The following is a 20859-nucleotide window of genomic DNA, read 5'->3' on the forward strand; positions in this document are numbered from 1 at the left end:
ACAATTTATTGCTATTTATTATGTATTTTTACAATATTTTATTATTCGAGTCGTTTCATAAATGTCAGTACTAATGCTGTGTTTCTATTGGTTGAAATTAATCGAGTGACATTTTACACTTGTTTTTTGCGTTACTTATAAATTTTTGTACTGAATCGTATTTTGCACGTTAATTTACAACAATTTAATGTTATTTATTAAGTATTTTTACAATATTTTATTATTCGAGTTGTTTCATGAATGTCAGTACTAATGCTGTGTTTCTATTGGTTGAAATTAATCGAGTGACATTTTACACTTGTTTTTTGCGTTACTTATAAATTTTTGTACTGAATCGTATTTTGCACGTTAATTTACAACAATTTAATGTTATTTATTAAGTATTTTTACAATATTTTATTATTCGAGTTGTTTCATGAATGTCAGTACTAATGCTGTGTTTCTATTGGTTGAAATTAATCGAGTGACATTTTACACTTGTTTTTTACGTTACTTATAAATTTTTGTACTGAATCGTATTTTGCACGTTAATTTACAACAATTTAATGTTATTTATTAAGTATTTATACAATATTTTATTATTCGAGTTGTTTCATAAATGTCAGTACTAATGCTGTGTTCCTATTGGTTGAAATTAATCGAGTGACATTTTACGTTTGCTTTTCGCGTTATTTAAATGTTTTAATTTATAATTTTATTTTGCGCGTTAATTTACAACAGTTTAATGCAATTTAATAAGTATTTTTACATTATATTATTATTTAAGTTTTTTTATAAATGTTAGTATTAATGCTGTGTTTCCATTGGTGAATATTTTTCGCGAGATATTTTATGCTTATTTTATTCGTTTCTGGGAGATCTACTGCTTCCTCGAGTGTCCCGATGGTTTTTTTTTACAATTTTGAATCTTCTTTTTGGTTCCCACAAAGTGCCAAGACTGTGCATCAACGAGAACTAATTTTTATAAAAGTTTTAAAAGTGACAGGTATGTGTAATAAGATTAAGTTGGAAGCCTGAAATACAAATATTTCTATTTGTTTTTCAATTTTTAAATTTTATAGACAAAAGATACGTGACGACAGCTAACCAACGAGACTATCCGGAAACCCGGGGAAGCCGCAGAAGTCCCTCTGACCATTCCTGGTGCAAGAGAAAAATCTTTGATTCATTCAGTACTCCAGATAGCACTAACACTTTCCAGAGTGAATTCATGTATGTCACCGGTTGAAACTGAAAGAGAGCACTCTCCTCTATCACGAGGGATCGAATTTAAGCCGACTTTGACCTTTGTTTAATTTAGAAGTGAGAAAATCAAGATTTAATTTCTTTAATCTCAAAGTGTCAACTTGCAAATTTGAAATTAACTTTAAAAATATTTCTATTTGTTTTTCAGACTTCAAACTTTATAGGCAAAAGGTACGTGACGGCAGCTAACCAACGAGACCATCCGGAGACCCGGGGAAGCCGCAGAAGTCTTTCTGACCATTCCTAGTACAAGAGAAGAATCTTCGACTCACCCAGTACTCCAGATAGCACTAACACTTTCCAGAGTGAATTGAGGTTTCTAAGTTTAATTTCTGATTTAAAATCGGTTTATCTAAGTGTAGTAGAGTGTTTTAATTACATTTAAATAATTCTTTTAACTGTAAATATTTTTATATTTCAGATTCTTGGTGATTGGTGTTCTGCGAGGGTCACAGAAGTTTCACTGCACTTCTACAGCTTGTGAAAATAGTTCTGCGTCTTCCTCGAGTGCCCCGTTGGATTTTTTATCAAATTTGAACCTTTCTCTTGCTGCCCAAAAAGTTACAAGGCTCTACATGGACGGGAACTATTTTTTATAAGTGTTTTAAAAGTGACAGGTATGTGTTTTAGGTTAATAGTAAAGTTACATCTAAATAAATTTTTTTCAGGCTTCTAAGTTAAATTTCAGACTAAAATTCAATTTATTTAAGTGTACTAGAGTGTTCTAAATACAATTAAAATATTCTGTTAACTGTAAATAATTTTATATTTCAGATTCTTGGTGATTGGTGTTCTGCGAGGGTCACAGAAGTTTCACTGCACTTCTACAGCTTGTGAAAATAGTTCTGCGTCTTTCTCGAGTGCCCCGTTGGATTTTTTATCAAATTTGAATTTCCTTCTTGCTGCCCAAAAAGTTCCAAGGCTCTACATGGACGGGAACTATTTTTTATAAGAGTTTTAAAAGTGACAGGTATGTGTTTTAGGTTAAAAGTGGAATGACTCTTAAATAAATTATTTTTAGGCATTCAAGTTTAATTTCTAACTTTAATTCTGTTTTATTCAATGTATTAGAGTGTTTTAATTACAATTTAATATTTTTCCTAACTGTAATAAATTTATATTTCAGTTTTTTGATGACTGGAGAGTTGCGAGGGTCAGAAAAGTTTTCCTGTGCTTCTACACATTATCAAGAAAGTTCTGCTGCTTCCTCGGCCATCCTGTTGAATTTTTTATTAAATTTGAAGCTCCTTCTTGTGTTCCGGAAAGTGCCAAGCCTGTACATCGACGAGAACTATTTTTATTAAGGGTTTGAAAAGTAACAGGTACGTGTTATAGGTTAAGAGTAGAGTTACTTTATAATAAATTATTTTCAGGCATTCAAGTTCAATTTTTAACTTTAATTTTGTTTTATTCAATGTATTAGAGTGTTTTAATTACAATTTAATATTTCTCCTAACTGTAATAAATTTATATTTCAGTTTTCTGGTGACTGGAGAGTTGCGAGGGTCAGAAAAGTTTTCCTGTGCTTCTACACATTGTCAAGAAAGTTCTGCTGCTTCCTCGGCCATCCTGTTGGATTTTTTATCAAATTTGAACCTCTTTTTTGCTGCCCAAAAAGTTCCAAGGCTCTACATGGACGGGAACTATTTTTTATAAGTGTTTTAAAAGTGACAGGTATGTGTTTTAGGTTAAAAGTGAAATGACTCTTAAATAAATTATTTTTAGGCATTCAAGTTTAATTTCTAACTTTAATTCTGTTTTATTCAATGTATTAGAGTGTTTTAATTACAATTTAATATTTCTCCTAACTGTAATAAATTTATATTTCAGTTTTTTGGTGACTGGAGAGTTGCGAGGGTCAGAAAAGTTTTCCTGTGCTTCTACACATTGTCAAGAAAGTTCTGCTGCTTCCTCGGCCATCCTGTTAAATTTTTTATTAAATTTGAAGCTCCTTCTTGCTGTCCGGAAAGTGCCAAGCCTGTACATCGACGAGAACTATTTTTATTAAGGGTTTGAAAAGTAACAGGTACGTGTTATAGGTTAAGAGTAGAGTTACTTTATAATAAATTATTTTCAGGCATTCAAGTTCAATTTTTAATTTTAATTCTGTTTTATTTAATGTATTAGTGTTTTAATTACAATTTAATATTTCTCCTAACTGTAAATAAATTTATATTTCAGTTTGCTGGTGACTGGAGAGTTGTGAGGGTCAGAAAAGTTTTCCTGTGCTTCAGAACTTTGTGAAAAATGTTCTGCAGCATTCACGACGGTCCCGTTGGATTTTTTATCAATTTTGAAGCTTCTTTTTGCTGCCCAGAAAGTGCCAAGCCTGTGCAACGACGTGATCTATTTTTATTAAGGGTTTGAAAAAGTGACAGGTATGTGTTATAGGTTAAAAGAAGTGTTACTCTTAAATAAATTATTTTCAGGCATTCAAGTTCAATTTTTAACTTTAATTTGGTTTTATTGAATGTAGTAGAGTGTTCTAATTACAATTTACATATTCTCCTAATTGCAAATAAATTTATATTTCAGTTTTATGGTGATTGGAGTACCTGGAAGGCCGCAGAATTTTTACTGTGATCTATACTTGGTGAGGGGGATTTCTGCTGCTTTTTCAAGAGTCTTGTTGGCATTCCATTACAGTTTCTTCATTCTACTTTTGCCCCACAAAGTCTGAAGCTTGTAAGTCTATGGAAAATATTAATAATTAACTTTTAAAAAGTGACATGTATGTTTTATAAATTGTAATAAAAATTTGTTAAAGTTAATGATTTTGAATGTTCCAAGTTAATTTTTTGACTCTAATTCGATTATATTATAGCTAGTAGAGTGCCCACGTTTTATCTAAATAATTATTTTATTTTTAAAATAAATCGATAAAGGTTAGAAAGATCGATGTATTTGCAGCGACGGTAGCGCCGGGAGTGTTTGGTAGGCGGATTTTTGGCGGAACTACTGAAATCGATGCTGATATATATATCATCATCGATTTTGGTAGTTCCGAAAAAATCTGCTTACCAAACGCTCCTGGCGCTTCCGTTGTTTAGTATATAATAATAATTCTAGAAAATACATGCGAGATCGTAATACAAGCACTTGCACCTTAAATATATATAAATCGCCAGGCTTCTTTAATACATTTATTCTTATATATTCATATTTATACACAATAGTAGCTATTATTATTATTATTATTATTATTATTATAAATCATATAATAGCAATAGTTGAGTAATGCATATATCGTGCATTCACCCGCAATCGGTTAATATTTGACAAAAATACAAAAATTATTAATGTATAATTATACGAGAACAAATGTGCTTAATTCCGAATCTTATCTTCTCCATCTAGCTCTCTTCTATCTTCTACCTTTTCTCGTTTTTTTCTTTTTCATATTCAGTAATTCTTGCTTCCTCCTCAATTATATTTTGCATCTTTCCCTATTTACTTTCCATTATACATTACACTTAATATAATATTTTCCTTGTTCTAAATTGATTCGAGTATACACGATGAAGTCGTGAAATCGACTATAAAACATACACTAAGACATTAAACAAAAATTTATGAACTTGATTCCTCCGGTCATTCATCTATCACTCCTTTGTTGATGTCGGGTGCGTGTACAATCAAACGCATTTCTTTCTCACTTTTTTTTTTATATATAAGTCACTTGGTGGTCCACAGTCACTGAACCACGATAAAGACAATGTAGCCCTTTTCTCCATTTTCCTTTTTTTATCCTCTTGTTCGAAAATGCGAACCTAGATTTACTTTTATTAAAAAAAAAAAAAAAATAAAAATAAAAATAAAAAAAAGCTAATCTACATTTGGTCTTCCAATCATTTCAAAACGCATTCTACGCATACCGCATTCTGTATGTATGTATATATATATATAAATATATATATATATATATATATATATATATATATATATATATGTACACGAGTTTATGGTATTTATATATTTATATATGTATATATATGCAGTCGCTAACAAGAGTTTACTTACAACTATGTACTTCTCGCTTATCTGCGGTAAAGTTTTGTCGACCGTCGTGATTCGTCAGCCCATTTAATGTTCATGATAAGAGAAACATTATTCCTCACGTATACGCAAGTCGTAACAATTCTCACAGCACCTCCGTGAGAAAAAAAAAAAGAAAAAATTCTTGCCTCATACGTCTTACTTTTTTTTGCTCGACATTTTCGTGTTCAGTTTCTAGAATCTTATTCATTTTTCCTCTCCCTCTGGAAAGGTTTTTACGATATCATTCATTATTCACAATGCAAAAATGTAAAGTATATCTTCAAAATATGAGTGCTTCACAGTTGGTCGATACACATAATTATCCCGTTGAGTATGTATATAGCTATACAGCTCGCACGCCTTTAATCGGCACGAGTAATTAACGAGTGTGTATACCAGACGGAATCGATAATGGCTTTCGTTCTTTTTCTTTCCTTTTTTCTTCTCTTTTATTACAATCTCACAATGAAAAAGATACAAATGTCGCTGCTAATGGCCGTTACTGCACATACGTTGTTTACTATACAAGGTGTTTGGATGAGTATTACGAAGTTCTTATAATCACATAGAACTCTAGTAAACAAATAAGAAAGTACTGTACTATTTTGTAAAATTCTCAACCGTTATTAAGAAAAAAATTTAAATGTGTAGCGTAAAAGCGTCAAAAAAGCTGCGGGTGAGTGAGCGTAGATATTAAAATTTTTTTCTCTATGACGGTCGATAAATTTACAAAATGGTACAGGATTTCGTAATACTTATCCAAACACCTTGTATATGCTCGTTCGTCTCGATAATCGGTTATGTTAAGTCTCATCAGTTTTAATCGTTCGCGATTTGATAGAACGAACTTTTCATCTCGTTCCTGGAAAACGCGGAACGTGTACGATTGCTTGTTGCAATGGAAAACATCACATGTTGTCTCTCAGCGCGCACGTGCTTCCCATGTACACGCATCGACTATAAACCATTAAAAAAAAAACATTTTTTATTTGATAATGTCACGAACGCGTTTTCCAAAAACTGCGATACAGTAAAGATTAGAACTTGCTGATCTATTTTTCATTCCCCCTCTTTCCCTGAAAGAAATTAATTTCTCTTTCTGTTACATTCAGAAATGCACTAATATGCCAAATGACAATCCGTAACGTTTTTAGATATTTTCCAACGAATCTCTTAATAACAGTAACATTATTTATGTATTGCAATAATATAATTTGAGATTCCCAAAAAATAATTTACATTATTAAACCATAAAAGTTTCAATATTATTTTAAATCAAATTTTTAATAACTTTGTTGTAGAGAAATAAAAATTGTTAGCTCTTTTATTAAAATATCTAAAGATCCAATTCTTAAATAAATTTTTTAACTCGAAAATAACCTTTCTTTAATTGTATAAAAAAAAAAAAAAAAAAAAAAAAAAAAAAATGAGTTACATATAGTACGATTTCAAACGTAATTTTACTCATTAATCAACTGTCGGTTTAAATTAATGGCCAACATAAAAAATACAGCAAAATATTTTACATATAAATATACTACTTTGAAACGATATATTTTTATAATATACATAATATATTTTTGTAATAATTGAAGAGATTCGGATAGAATAAATCACAATATTGTCAATCTCGTGAAAAGATCTACGTCGTTCATAAAATTAGGTCAAATATATGAATTTAGCGAAACAAAAAGATAAAGATAGGTACAAAAATAATAAAAAGAGCAAAGCACAATTTTTACATATGTCTGGCATATTTGATTTCTTTTTTAGCTACACTTAAAAGTAATACGAGTTGCATATATAGTTTTCCGTTTAACCGAAATAATATGCAATCAATATAATACGGAATAAACGTACGTGTATTAATTAAGAGTAATAAAAATCAATACTACTCACAAAAATGCGTAACGCGTTTAAACCAAATGTATGCGAATGCAACGATTGTACTTTACACAGGGTCGCCGTGACGTGCCATACAAAAGAAAAAAAAATAATAATAAAAACGTTATAAAACGCGATAATAATAAATGTATACAAGCGTACGTTTTCACGCTGTACACCCTTTATTTCCGCTCTTTTACTGAAAAACAATTTTACCCTATTTCACAAAGATACGCCTTTATTATTCATTAAGCAAAGATGCTTTACATACACGAGAAAAAGAAAAAAGAACAATATAAAGACACACTATCATCACCCTATAATTAGCAGTCAAATACAAGTACATTCGAAATTGCACTGTAATGTACAGAGATCCGGTGCGAACCCGACGGATGTTATTCTTCTAATTTCTTTTCCGGTGCATCATACGAAAAAGTCGCGAGACACTGGCTTCGTCGTATCGCGTATACGGCGTGTCAGATAAACTTGCCACGAATTCCACGACGTAGTCGTGTCATAGAATTCACAAACGATAGACGATAATCCATCTTTCGCAATCCATCGCGTTACAAACGCTACAATTTCATTTGGCACGAGTGCAATTCACAGTTAGAAGGAATATGCAAATGATCATATACGATTTGCACATACACCACCCGCATAAAATGCAAAGAATTATTTTATTGTGATATCGCGCTCTACGCCAGTCTCTTGGAGAAGTTTGCGAGTGTGCAGTATATGTGTGTATGTGTTGTGTTTGTGTGTATTATATATATGAACTGAACAAATAAATTATAGATCAAGTACAAGTAAATGTAGCGTACAGCGTACACAGGAATTAATTGTTCATTACCATTAGAAGGAAGCATTCCGAGCAATAATTGCATATACTTTTCAATTTGTAAGAGTATTTCACTCTCCACTCTTCACGGACTCGCGTTATTTTCGAAAAAAAAAAAAAAAAGAGGTCTTTCATCTATCATTTTTTATGTCATTTTTAACTATTGACAACGTCAAAGTCTCTATGTCACACCATCCCGCTTCACAATATAAGACGACTTGTTATTCTACCAGCAAGATGTTACGTTACTTCGCCCTTTCTCTGTGTCGAATTTAAAACTTTGTCTTTTATTTTTCTTTTATTTATTTATTTATTTATTTTTTTTTTTTTGTGTGTTTTTGTTTTTAATTGCTACCGGTCCAATAACTAGGACTGTATCCAGGCTTCGCTTGAGCTTTGTTCTGCGAACTTGTGTTGGACCTTTGGTTGCCGCTGTTGCCGCCATCCTGGTGTAGCGGCTGATGCAGCTGATGCGGGATAGTCGGGATGAATAAGTGCGGGGTACCATAACCACCGGGCAAGCCAGCATTTTGACTGCCCGTCAAACCGAACGGTGGTGGCGTAGCCGAGTGGAAAGTCTGTTTTTCGTAAGACTAAAAGGACCGATTGATCGTGTGAACATACGGGGTTTTTAACGACGGTTGTTTTTGGGTAGTGCTACTTACGTTCACTTTGTTAAGAGCAACGTGACTCTTGGCGTACATTGTCGCGCTGATGTCTGTTGCGGAAGAGCCAGCAGTGTTGGTGTTCCCCGTGGAAGTACCGGTTTTGCCTGTTTGGGTTCCAGTGTAACTGCTACCGGCACCCTTGTATTCTCCAGACGGTCCAGCGGAAGCCAATGCATCATAGCTCGCTCCAGCACCATAACCGGATCCATAGCTACCCGGCTTAGCACTGTACGCACCGCTATTTGTTCCAGCATTGCCGGCCGCTGCTATTTGCTATAATACAAATCATTTTTAGCACTTGTTCCTTCATCAGGAGAAATTATTACATAAATAAAGACATTTAAAGCGTAAAACTTACCGGATAAATAGCAGGAGTTCCATATTGAAAGCCTCCCGGCATAAGTCCGCTACCGTAAGTAAATGCGTATGCATATCCCGGAGGAAGAGTAGGATTTATCATTGGCTGCTGATGCTGCGTAGCGGTCTGCAAATCCCATATAATTTATAAATTTTTTACAATGTATTTTTTTTTCTTTTAGCAATAGTTATTTAAGCTGATCGATGAGACTCACCTGCTGCGACATAGTGGAAGGAACTGGTGACGCATTGCTGTCGTTTCTAGCGAACCTAGCGTCGCTAATACTAGTGTAGGCTCCTTGGACTCCTTGGACACCCTGTACTCCTTGAACGCCGGATAAGGCATCACCTCTGCCACCACCAAGACTCGTAGCGGGACCGGTCGTCTGATAGCCCAGAGCCGCGTCATAGTAAGTTGTTGGCTGCACGTTAGTCAGGAAGGCCAAACACAAAACTACATGCATACACTGTGTACTCCAAATACAAGAGAAGGCTAACTAACGTCTAATCTCTACGCGTACCGAGCTGGGGCAAGTGACATGCGTTTACTTGGAGTTTTGCTATGTATAAAAAAATAACAAAATACTTATCCGACCGGGAACCATTATTCGCGATAGATCTAGCTACTAATCACGCATACAACCGCAGTGCATACATACAAGTACATTTATATTCCTCGCTAACGCGTATTTCCCACTTATATTGTATGATTGAAATGTCTGAATAAAGCTAAAGAAAATATATAGAGCAATCTTCATCAACCATTTATATATATTACCACATAAAAATATAATAAGATCAATCAGATACATGACATCATTCATAAATAATTAAGGCAAGACAAAAAAGAAAGTAAAGAAAGCCAAGATAGATCGGAGATCGAAACAATCCCATAGCTAAAGTATATTCTGTAAATATTTTTTCCAGTTCTTTACTATTGATACCAAGAGAGATTTGCACAGTGTCGAAAAGCCGATCTGTCTTTGCTAATATACCGTTTCAGAAACAACAAAAGAAATAAGAACGAGTTTACAGTATTATCATAGAAACATCTATAGGAGTTTGAAATATTTTGGAAAGAATATTGGAATTACGAGCAGCTACCAAGCGATAAAGAAATATATTTCAGAAATTTTTGTACCAGATAATAACATAAAGTAAACGCACTTCGAAACAATGTATACATTATAATTTATTTTAATGTCTTTTATTAGTTTAGTTAACATAATAAATTATTCAATAAAATATATTATTGCAATGTACGTTGCTTCGAAGAATCGTTAGTTAAAGATGTATTTATATATGAATAAATAGAGAAACAAATTAACTTATGGAAATCGAAAAGTGACTGACCATGTGTGGTATTCTTTGTTGTACAAGCTGTATATCTTCGTAGCTATACACAGGTTGCTGGAAGGCTGCATATGGTACACCCGCTTGGCCCATAATATACTGGTGACTGAGCATCGGCGTCATACTTCCGGCCGCACCACCGCCTGTCATGTTGCCAGTACCACTGCTACCCGTCACTACTCCACTCGATGTGCTTTTTGGAACAGCTGAAAAAAAGTTTTATTAGTCAAATGAAACAAGTCCAATTCTTACTGTCTATAGAAATTTTTTAATAAAAAAGTACTGCAAAAAAAAAAAAAAAAAAAAAACGAGAAACAAAATAAAAAATTTAACTAACATTACTTTTCAATTTTTAATATAATTTTTTAAACATCTACTAACCGTTGGAATTCGTTACTTTAGTTTGTGAACTATTGACAGACGTCGAGGTGAGACCCAACGTTGGTGTACTAGTCGTCGCAAGGGAACTGTTCGATGTTGTTGCACTGCTGTCGTATTGCGAATCCTTTGTTGCGGTGCTATTCAATTTGTGATTGTGAGAGGCTGCTTGCGGTTGACTGGCGTAACTGCCGTACGGATTCGCATAAACCTAAATATTTTACATGTGAAATTTTAATGTCGAAGAATTGTACGAAAAATATGAGAAAGATACAATAGGATATTGCACAAACCGATTGCGTAGCACTCTGGTAACCAGAACTTTGTGTTATTGGAGACGTGAATGTTGTGACAGAAGACTGATATGGAGGCTGGTAAGTTTGATATCCCGCATTACTATTTGATACAGTGTTAGTAGCTTGCGCTGGGTATTGCGATGTTGTAGCCGGCACATATCCGCTCGCAGATGGATAAACCTACCAAATAAAAATTATTTTATCTTTTGCAGAAGCTCTATATCTCTGAAGTAATTCTCAAAATTGTTAATTCAATTACTTGACTGCTCGTAGTTGGTTGATTGTAACCGGAAGTCGCAGACGCCGATGCAGAAGGAGATGGTTGACTGAAATTCGACGTATTGGACTGCGGAAATGATGTTGACGAGTTGTAGCTCGCTTGTGAAACCGTTGCTGTCACGGAATAACTATTCGCATTAGCACCCGACGCATTTTGAAAGCTAGACTGGGATTGGTTATTAGTCGAATACGCGTTGTAGGTGCTAGGCGTGCCACTCGATGACTGAAAAGATGATTTCTGCGACGATTGATAAGACGGCGTACCACCATACGTTGGCGCATTTCCAGGCGAGACTTGCGATGTAAAATCTTGCTTGGTTATATCCAAACTTTGGCCACTACTGCTTCCACGAGTGAAACTTTGAGAACTAATCGTGTGCTCGTTGGACGTTGGCAAAGTATCAGTACTCTGTAACTAAAAACATGACAAAATTATAACTTGATATATTAAAAAACTGCAATACTATGCAATAACTTGATTTAAAGTCTACCATCTGTGAGCTGGCGTTAAAGGGTGTGGTGGAAGTCTGCGTAGTCTCGATGTCGAGTGAATTACTCGTATTGGCAGTGTTTGCAGTACTCGCACCGGAAGTCATGTCCACACCGACGATTGTATTACTTGTGGAGTTATACTTTTCGTTCGCCGAACCGTCAAGAGAACTTGAGTCGCTACCAAACTCTAATGCGCCAAATTGTACATCGAGAAACCCGATTCCGCTGTTCACTGCATCACCAGGCATTTCCACAGCACTTGAAGGTATTTTTGATGGTGGAGGTACTCTTGGACGTTGTTTTGTTTGTCTCTGAGGCTATAAACAAATATTTTAAATTGTAGATAATTTAATATTTAAAAACTACACGTTAAGATTTTATAAAATTGTAACATTATATTAATATTATAATACCTGATTGGAGATGGATGACGAAAACGACGTTTGTGCAGCTGCTTTTAAGTTTTCACTCGTCTGTTGAGTAAGTTGCGTCAGGTATTGGGTTTGCGCTGCTGTTAATACGCCACTAATAGCGCTGGGTTGTGACAGTTGCATCGTTGGTAAGCCCAATACTTGCTGCTGCTGTTGTTGAGCTTGCTGTTGCTGTTGAGGTTGTATTAAGCTCTGCTGCTGCATCGAAGACATGTCCGACAATTTTGGTAGTTCCTATAAATTGTACAAAAAGTCATTAGAATAAAAAAAAAAAAAAAAAAAAAAATCTAAAACATTCTTACCTCCTGCTGAAGCAGTGACAGATTAACCCCCTGGCCTTGCGTAGAGATATCCTGAGGTTTTGGTTCCTCGACAACAGGCGGAGGTTCAAGGATATTCGTGCTCGGAGTGAAGACTTTAGTATCTGCCAAGGATCCCGTGTACTCCTCGTTATCCCAATCTTCTGTAGAGTCCAAATTATTCCAAGCATCTATATATACAGTTCAACATATAGATATAATGTTTGATATATTATATTTGATGCATATATACATACATCAAAGTATGTATTTGTGCACATATATATAATATATTTCATTATAACTTTATGTACTTATGCAAGATAGAAATCAATTTATATTTATAAAATTGATTTCTCGATAATACTATTTTCTATTGTTCGTAAGATGTAGTTGTTTTTTTTTCTTTTTTTTTCCCTTCAAGAATCACAAATGAACTAAAACTTACCCATTTTTGGTTCTTGAATACTTTGTTGTTGCTCCTCACTACCAGTCCAAGTTTCAATGGGCCGATTAAAACCATGAGCAGCAGAAGCAGACGATGGATCGTTACGATTCGCAAATGTCCTTGGACCAAGACCTCGACCACTGCTACGACACCCACGACCTGATCTTCCAGATCCACCTCTGCCTCTTCTGCTATAGCTGCCATCACGCAGGCCATCTTCCATGTTCCTCTCGTTCTCTTTATTTTCTCGTCCGCGCCCTGACCAAACAATTTTGCAAAAGTTACAATTAACAGTTTATTAATTAACAAAAAAGGTTTTGTACTTTTTTATGATCTTGTTTCTAGATTCAAGCAATAATAAAATAAAAAATGTTTACAACAATTAAACTAACATCCACGATTATCATGATTAGCGCGGCCACGCATCCGCGGAGGACCGCCACTACCACGTTGATTACGCCGTTCTTCCCAATCGACATTGTCATCCTGCCCACCCATCTGATCCGTCACCTGCTTGGAACCGCTGGGCTGACGAGGCTTCTTCTTCTTCACCTCCCATTCTGTTTTCACTCCCTCCAGAAGATCGTTTACAGCCCGATCCAAGTCTCCATCACTGTCATGTAGGGCCATGATTACCTCATCCTCCGAACGCCGAGTCATATCCATGACTTGTTTAATGCGTTCTTTCAGGATAGGGTCCTCACCTCCTGCCATCCTGGTATCAATAATTTGCGCATTACGCATTTGATTTGTGTTTTGCTGTAACAAACGTTACTTTTTAGAATATTTATAATATTGGCCATATAAAACGATACTTGTTTTATAGGAAAACAACTGTAATTATATAACATTTTAAATGTAAAAGAATATTATTGTGATGCAAGAAAGTAATTTTTGTTTCAAAAACAATAAATTAATGAATTTTGATAATGCTTAAAGACAAAAATTGATCTTTTACCAACCTGAGCCTTGTCATGTTTAGTTGAATCTGATGATTTAGTCTGATGATGGTCTGATTTGCTATGTTGTTGTGATTTATTTTTATTGGTGCCTCTTCCAGAGGACACCAAAGATTTGTTGCTTGAACTCATTGCCAACTAAAATCCCACGTATCTAAGCACTCACAGTATCACACTATGTACACTCTCTATTTACAGTCTGAAACAGAAAATGCATTTGTTAATATACATATAATAAATACATATAAAATGAGTTATTAATTCCACATGAGGCAAGCCATGTATAATTATGTTAAAAGTACTGCTTTCATAAAAGCACAAAGACAAACTATATATTAAGCAATGTATTGAAACCTAAATGTATAATAAACATTCTATGAAGTGATTATTATAAGTTTCCAAAATTACATCAAATTATATTGTAAACGTTTTAAAAATAGTCCTCAGAGCTTTTTTTTAGTCAGATACAAATGTAAATGGGCAAATATCCTCATCGCCTAATATTCGATAATAAAAGGCCCATTATTTACAACATAAATTTGTGTTTAAGTCACAATTACACACAGCACTACTCAAGTTTCGCTGTAGACTAAATCCAAAAACTTTTTCAACGAAGATAAGACTTGTAAGATACGTGAGGACCAGGTTAGGAACGGATTCGATAACGATAAACGAATAATGCTGAGATCCGCCCTAGGAAAAGTGACGAAAGTCGAAAGGAATGTCACCGCTTCTCGATGATTTCGAAACGGGGAAGAGCGAGCTGCTTCGGGAACGAGACGAATGCACTTCACGTGCCACGTTGGGACGCTCTTTCTTGTTGGAGCCCCAATGCGTCGTTGAGGCACCTAGACTGCGAAACGTCGGCGAGAAGCACTATTCGCGTCAAAGCTCTTTGCGAGCGAAAAAAGAAAAGGAAAGAAAAGGGAGAGAAGCGCACCCTCGTCGAGCGCGTCGTCGCCCGCTCGCACGCCGCGAAAAGTTCGTGCGTAGAAACGGAATGAGAAACGGAGGAGGTGAGGGAGAGAGAGAGAAGGAAAGGGAGAGGAAGAGAGAGAGAGAGAGAGAGAGAGAGAGAGAGAGAGAGAGAGAAATAGACGGAGGGTTTGAGGGGTTGGCTCCTTCGGCGACACGGCGGCGCGGAATGAGCCCTCACGACGGGGCGCAAGGGTCACGTATCGCTTTTCGGCGGGCCATGTGCACTGTGCACGGCCGAACGCCATTTCTACGTACGTGAGCGACGAGAAGCTTGTCAGAAGTCGGGGCCGCGGTGGTAGCGGCGGTGTATCAATGGATCTCGCACGGGCCTCGGAATGGCCGTGTGGAACGGAAAAAGAAAGAAAGTAGGAAAGAGAGAGAAGGAGCGAGCGCGGAGGCGAGGAGAGAATCCTTAGTGTGTAACTCACGGCTGCGTGTCGTAGAACGTCGCGGGCTGTGGGTCGCCTCGACGGATGCGACGGAGAACGGAAGCGCGCGGAATCGGCGGCACACCACGGGCGCCTCGGAGCCGCGGCCGCGCGTAATATAACCACGAGAAAAACAACGGATTGGAGACCTATCTACCGTACCTGGGTTAGTGCGCTCAAAACGCAGCTCGGTCACGTGACCGCGAGGGCCCCCCTTCCCTGTGCGATGCACCAGTGCACCCCGCTAGTGCTCAACAGCGCAGCACCACTACCGCCGCTATTTTATCGCCGAGTCTGTGCGTATGCGTGCTTCGCACGCTCGTCAAGCCGCCAATCGAAGCGAACTGAACGCCGCCACGCCACGTTTCCACTCGACCTTTCCTCGGCGGAAGAACCGCTGGACTGCGTTCAGAAACATCACCTAAGTGTGATAGGTATCATTTTATCCTTGTTTACCGAATGTTAAACAAGAATAAAATAGCCTAGTTTCCACTAAGCACTTGATTCAGGCTCAACGCATAAGAGCGACGTAAGAGACTTAAGTCGTAGACGTATATCAGCGCACAAGTCGTAACGTATGTCATATAGTTGTTGATAGAAACGTTGCAACATTTTTTTTTTTTTTTTAATGATACATACACATGTTGTAGACATACGTTAGGCCCGGTCTACAATGGACGTAATAAGTCTTAATTGAGCCTTAAGAAACTGACCAATTATATCAAGCATAGACTTTTTATTCGAATACACGTAATAAACTAGGTAAGTGCAACACGTATTTAGAGCCAGTGCAAAGTCAGTGCAAATTGACCGAATTCATTATTAGTTTTATGTAATATGTAATATAAAATTTTTTTTTTAAGAAATTCCTATACGTCATCCTCGTTTGGCTCATTGCTCATTACCGTTGCGGTGGTAGCACTGCTCACGGCGAGCTGACGTCATTGTGAGTTCCGAAATTGAAATCAATAAGTGCAATGTGCAATGTTGTGTATATTACCCTACGGACGGTGAGAAATGGCGATTATGTCAAAACATCGCGTTAAGAGGTATCATCACGCTTGATTCGGGAATATCGACGACGAAGATGGCTCGTAACAACAAGAAGAAGCTCGCCATATTCGTGGGCACATCCAAGTGTCTCATTTACGTGAGTTGCTTTGCACTTCACGGTGCTTGTTTCAGTTTTTAGTTTCTTCTTTATAGCTGTAAAAAAGCATTCTACAAGCTCAGTGGATTATCGATTTGCATTTTAAAAGAAGATTTGTTAAAACAATTTTGCAGCTTCGCTCGATTACGTTTGATTTAACCTCTATAAGTAAGTAGAATAAAAGCAAACAATGTAACTCAATATAATGCTCCAAGAATAAAAAGTTATTACTAGATCTCACTACGACATTGGATGATATCGATTAAATTTTGATCGGTTTTACTTGTTTAATACTTGCTCGATTTTATGAAACTAAAAATGTTACAATTCTTTTTTATTTCTTTTTCTTTTTTTGTTTTTTTTTCAGGCAGAAGCAAAATACTGTGCCTCTGATATGCCTGGAGAAATAAAATACTACGAGTATGTTCTATTATCTAACATATTAATTAATTTTACTTGATTACATTTTGTTAGTTAATTCTAAAAGACACTTATTTTTGAGGAATTATTTTTATTATACTATTAATTATATTATCTATGAAAAATTACTTAATTTCAATCATAACGTTCGTAGATGTTCAAGAACAGAGTATTGTTGCACTTTTGGTTGTTGCGTGTCACCTGGATTTCATTTTCATCATTTGTGGTACTACTGGTGAGTAGTTTTAAATAACAAATTTTAAGATTAATTAACCTATTAATAATTTTTTTTTTTTTTTTTTTTTTTATTAAGCAGTACAATAATAAAATGAACAACTTTTAGGATCCTGGTTATAATCATGTTCTTGGTCTGTTCTGGTGGTGGTTGGTGGTACCGATATTGGTTGCAGGGAAGATATAGAGCAGCAACCTCGGCTATTCCAACTCGATCTTCCAATCCTAGATCACAAAATTCACTTCGTAATTCATCTTATCAAGCACAACAAGCACGTATTACATACAACTCGGCGAGAAATACCGTCTTACTGCATCGCATGTGGAAAGGCTTGTATTTTTTCTCTTTTAATAAATTTAATATGCATGGAAAGGTGACGATAGAAACTTTATTTATATATATTTTTTAACAGGTCCTCAAAGAAGTACAGCAGCGCCAGCGTATAATGGTACCGCGACCACATCGACTCACTATCAGAATATGAACGTCGTTTTAAACGATGCCAATTGTCCTTACTATCAATTATATGAACCTCCACCTAGTTATGAGACAGTGATAGCCCAAACGCGCGGCAAACTTTCAAATCCAGCATCACCGGAGTCTTCTGTCTCACGAATTAATCTACAGACACCGAATGTGATACCTAATCCAAGTGTACCGCAGTGCTTTTTTTACAGCTGCAATTCTCCGACGAGATTGGTGGATGGCAATTCAAGTCAATGTCAAAGTGATAACGCGAATGCTCATCAGCTCAATGGTCACGAGAGTGTTCCATTTGCGCATTTCTCCCAATATTGCCCCAAGAATGGTGCGGTTGGCCAAAACATGTGCACTCCTCTAGAGTATCCGGAACAATCAGTCGTATCCGGGGGAAGTAATTTTTCTTGCAGTTACCAAAATAGTACGCATCGATTGCCGGAATATCCTGCGGACAGATCGGTCGATGTGTCGGATACGGAAAATGTGGCTTATGGCTACGAGATTCCAAGCACAGAAGAACGCACAATGCTTAATATTGACGCTACAACTGAAAGCTATGGAGAACGTAGTCCGTGGCAGAGAAATGATCAGTCTGTATTACGAGTCCACGGTAAGATAACGATGCAAGATGAAAATCGCGCATTCCAGAATAAATGTGCGACAACTACAACTACAAATACACATCTACTTTCGCTTAAGTCGGAAGAAAACGGAAGCGAGAACGAGATGAAACGTACATTTAACATGGCACAGAGAAACTTTCCGAGGGGACGTACAGATTACGGTGGGTCTTTGCGATTACCACGTAGACATCCTGGAGATGTCATTTATCAAGGCAGTAGCTTCCAAAACGTTATTCTCAGAGATTCATTAAACACTTGCCCACGGAACACTTTTAATTCGACTCAGACAGCATCATCTGAAATCGCGAATACTCTGGAACGTGATGCAAATTCTTCGCAATCAAATCCATCCAATAATGTGATATTAGAATCCTTTAATTTTGAAAATGTGCAATCGCCTCCGAGTGAAAATGTCGACGAGACCCGCGGTCTTTCTGCGATGGATCGGAGGGTGCACTTTGATCTTGAAAGTAAACATAAATTAGATAGATCAAAGTCGCTAGACTGAACGTAAATCGAAATTTTTATCATTGCGCGAATTATGCGATGTTTATTCTTATATGTCTCTATTATTCGCGCGTAACTTGTATAACAATATAAACTTGATCCTTATCAGGATAAAACGGAATAATCTTTAACAGAGTTTTCAACCGTCGCGATACAAGAACGATTCTATTTTATCAAAAGTAATGCGACATTATTTTTATTAACATATATGTACAATATATTTTATGTAACAGGGAGTATTTCATATTCCATATTGCATTATTTTCCATATCACTTCTTTAGTCGTCAAAGTTGACGATTGACTCTCGTGAAAGATGTATATATAATATCGTTCATTATTGTCGTACATAAAAGTAGGCATTAGAATTAAATTGCACTTTCGTAAAATTTTTTGCCGCATTAGCTACATTTTGATTACCTCCTGAGATGCTAAATTTTATCTCTAAATGTGATAGGCAATAGTTTAATTTTTATGCATCAGCGAAAATGTCTTATTTCTAATAGCTATGACATATACTGCCATAAAATGAATATCTTTCTGAACATTGCGGAAGATTAAGATATAGACGATGAAAATGATGTTTCAAAAGCGCGGCCCAATTTAATCCATTTACGCACAAAGATATTAATCATTAATTTATATAAAATAATGATGAATAAATCAGATTTTTTTTTTCCAAGTAACAATGTATTTATAAATTACTTACGGAAGACCAAGAAAGTGACTAAAATCTTTAATAAAACTTGTAATAAGTAAATAAATTAATTTTGACATTTTTTTTCTAACAATATTAATATATTACTTGATAATATCAAAATAATGTTATTCTACGTGCAGTATATTTATGTCAGATTAGTCTTGTCTATAAATTTAAACCTCTATTATATATGTGCACATTATACATATAATATTATGTCTACATTACGGAATCCTTAAATCACTACACATTGCGTACATATTTAATATTGAGATACAGCAATTTAAGAAAATTCTAATTTATTATACAAAAAAAAAAAAAAAAAAAAAAAGGGGGAAAAAAGAGTTTACAGTTGAAGCAATATTTATGATAACTATGCCCATAAAATAAAGAAATTAAAACGCCGAAAAGGAAATGCGAATGTGAAAAAATATATGTATACGTATAATAAATATTGAAATAAACTTGATTGTATGCAATCACGTTTGCTTAAACGTAACATATTAATTCGACTATGCTTAATATTATAAATTGAATATTTTTACTTAAAAAAAGTTTTGTATTTGTATATTATTTAAGGAGAAGAACTACGTCTTCGTGCTGTAGCATGAACGACATTTAATTTGCCATACTCTTACCAATGTCGTCGAAACACTGTAATTTTTGTCAACATATATCATTTGCACAAATTATATTATAAGAAAATAATTTATTTTATAACATACAGACCCTGTACTTGTTTGTATTTTAGACATGCGATGTGAGTTTAATCGCGGCATACAATGTCGCCAGTCCTTCGATTTAAGTTTTTTTCAGCGTAATAGCGGTCCAAGAAAACGCATACGTGCCAATAGCGACAAGTCCGTTAAATAAGCAAATAACTTGAATAAGCGTGACGCGGTCTTGCAGCTAAGGAGGTCTTACCTTAAAATGCAAAGCAAAAGAAAAAAAAAAAAAAATATATATATATATATATATAATATATATATTGTATACAATGTACACCTACATATTGCCACGAGTCTACGATAATTTCTAGTCAGAAGTTACTATATTTTGTGTGTGAAAAAGTGTGTGTAGTCTACGCGTTATATCATATAGCTTAAATAAACTCTAGTCTCTACGATCTTCTCACCGTAATGTGCAATCATATATCTGTGCGGTATCAATGACACTGTAAGATACCGTATCTAATGTGAAAGAATGTTTATTCGAAATAAAGACACCAAATATTTATTCACGTATACAATAGAGATAAACTGTGCCTTATAGAAGTGAATCCTTTCAAAGTGGTGCATAATGCGTAATAAGTTATATGCCCAGTTTAATTAGACATCAATTTTAAATAGAAATGCTAGTGATATCAAGTCGA

General features: G+C 35.4%; 2 protein-coding genes and 1 long non-coding RNA gene across 14 annotated transcripts; 2 read left to right on the top strand and 1 right to left on the bottom strand.

Annotated features, from left to right (window-relative positions):
* Window positions 1-615: 615 nt before the first annotated feature.
* Window positions 616-4016, top strand: LOC139112453 (uncharacterized). 2 transcript variants are annotated; one of them, XR_011547379.1, is made up of 10 exons: window positions 619-985; window positions 1062-1302; window positions 1394-1560; window positions 1667-1862; window positions 2020-2215; window positions 2372-2567; window positions 2724-2919; window positions 3076-3271; window positions 3427-3623; window positions 3781-4016. It is a non-coding gene; the product is annotated as an uncharacterized lncRNA (long non-coding RNA). The 2 variants fall into 2 exon arrangements; XR_011547380.1 differs by lacking the exon at window positions 2724-2919 and having other exon boundaries at window positions 616-985.
* Lig (ubiquitin-associated protein-like lingerer) lies at window positions 3752-15768 on the bottom strand. 8 transcript variants are annotated; one of them, XM_070673473.1, is made up of 15 exons: window positions 15375-15530; window positions 13972-14167; window positions 13402-13768; window positions 13010-13267; window positions 12565-12752; window positions 12245-12496; window positions 11831-12148; window positions 11320-11754; window positions 11058-11240; window positions 10768-10975; window positions 10387-10592; window positions 9249-9455; window positions 9035-9160; window positions 8674-8949; window positions 3752-3936 (listed from the first exon to the last, which is right to left on the bottom strand). In XM_070673473.1, the coding sequence occupies exons 2-15, from the start codon at window positions 14098-14100 to the stop codon at window positions 3886-3888; spliced, it is 3204 nt and encodes a 1067-aa protein (XP_070529574.1). In that variant the 5' UTR covers window positions 14101-14167; window positions 15375-15530; the 3' UTR covers window positions 3752-3885. The 8 variants fall into 8 exon arrangements, with proteins under 8 accessions (XP_070529574.1, XP_070529567.1, XP_070529571.1 ...); XM_070673466.1 differs by lacking the exons at window positions 3752-3936; window positions 15375-15530 and adding exons at window positions 7388-8601; window positions 15537-15768; XM_070673470.1 differs by lacking the exon at window positions 3752-3936 and adding an exon at window positions 7388-8601 and having other exon boundaries at window positions 12565-12725.
* Window positions 15769-15800: 32 nt separating this feature from the next.
* LOC139112451 (uncharacterized) lies at window positions 15801-20486 on the top strand. 4 transcript variants are annotated; one of them, XM_070673485.1, is made up of 7 exons: window positions 15801-15949; window positions 16025-16136; window positions 16238-16524; window positions 16892-16944; window positions 17099-17179; window positions 17288-17508; window positions 17592-20486. In XM_070673485.1, exons 3-7 carry the CDS (start codon window positions 16462-16464, stop codon window positions 18788-18790), a joined length of 1617 nt encoding a protein of 538 aa, XP_070529586.1. In that variant the 5' UTR covers window positions 15801-15949; window positions 16025-16136; window positions 16238-16461; the 3' UTR covers window positions 18791-20486. The 4 variants fall into 4 exon arrangements, with proteins under 4 accessions (XP_070529586.1, XP_070529587.1, XP_070529588.1 ...); XM_070673486.1 differs by lacking the exons at window positions 15801-15949; window positions 16892-16944 and having other exon boundaries at window positions 15991-16136; window positions 17355-17508; XM_070673487.1 differs by lacking the exons at window positions 15801-15949; window positions 16025-16136; window positions 16238-16524 and having other exon boundaries at window positions 16887-16944; window positions 17355-17508.
* The last annotated feature ends 373 nt before the right edge of the window (window positions 20487-20859 follow it).

Source organism: Cardiocondyla obscurior, linkage group LG28 (genome assembly GCF_019399895.1).
Source record: "Cardiocondyla obscurior isolate alpha-2009 linkage group LG28, Cobs3.1, whole genome shotgun sequence".
In the NCBI taxonomy this organism is placed as follows: Eukaryota; Metazoa; Arthropoda; class Insecta; order Hymenoptera; family Formicidae; genus Cardiocondyla; species Cardiocondyla obscurior.

Excerpts from the sequence above, each read along its gene's own strand:
- Lig (XM_070673466.1), bottom strand. The coding sequence starts at position 14,100 with ATGAGTTCAAGCAACAAATCTTTGGTGTCCTCTGGAAGAGGCACCAAT. Across the intron at positions 12,149-12,244 it reads CGTCATCCATCTCCAATCAG|CCTCAGAGACAAACAAAACA; the intron begins GTATTATAATAT and ends ATTTGTTTATAG. Across the intron at positions 8,950-9,034 it reads GAACTCCTGCTATTTATCCG|CAAATAGCAGCGGCCGGCAA; the intron begins GTAAGTTTTACG and ends TTTGTATTATAG.
- LOC139112451 (XM_070673485.1), top strand. The coding sequence starts at position 16,462 with ATGGCTCGTAACAACAAGAAGAAGCTCGCCATATTCGTGGGCACATCC. Across the intron at positions 16,945-17,098 it reads GGAGAAATAAAATACTACGA|ATGTTCAAGAACAGAGTATT; the intron begins GTATGTTCTATT and ends TAACGTTCGTAG. Across the intron at positions 17,180-17,287 it reads CATCATTTGTGGTACTACTG|GATCCTGGTTATAATCATGT; the intron begins GTGAGTAGTTTT and ends AACAACTTTTAG.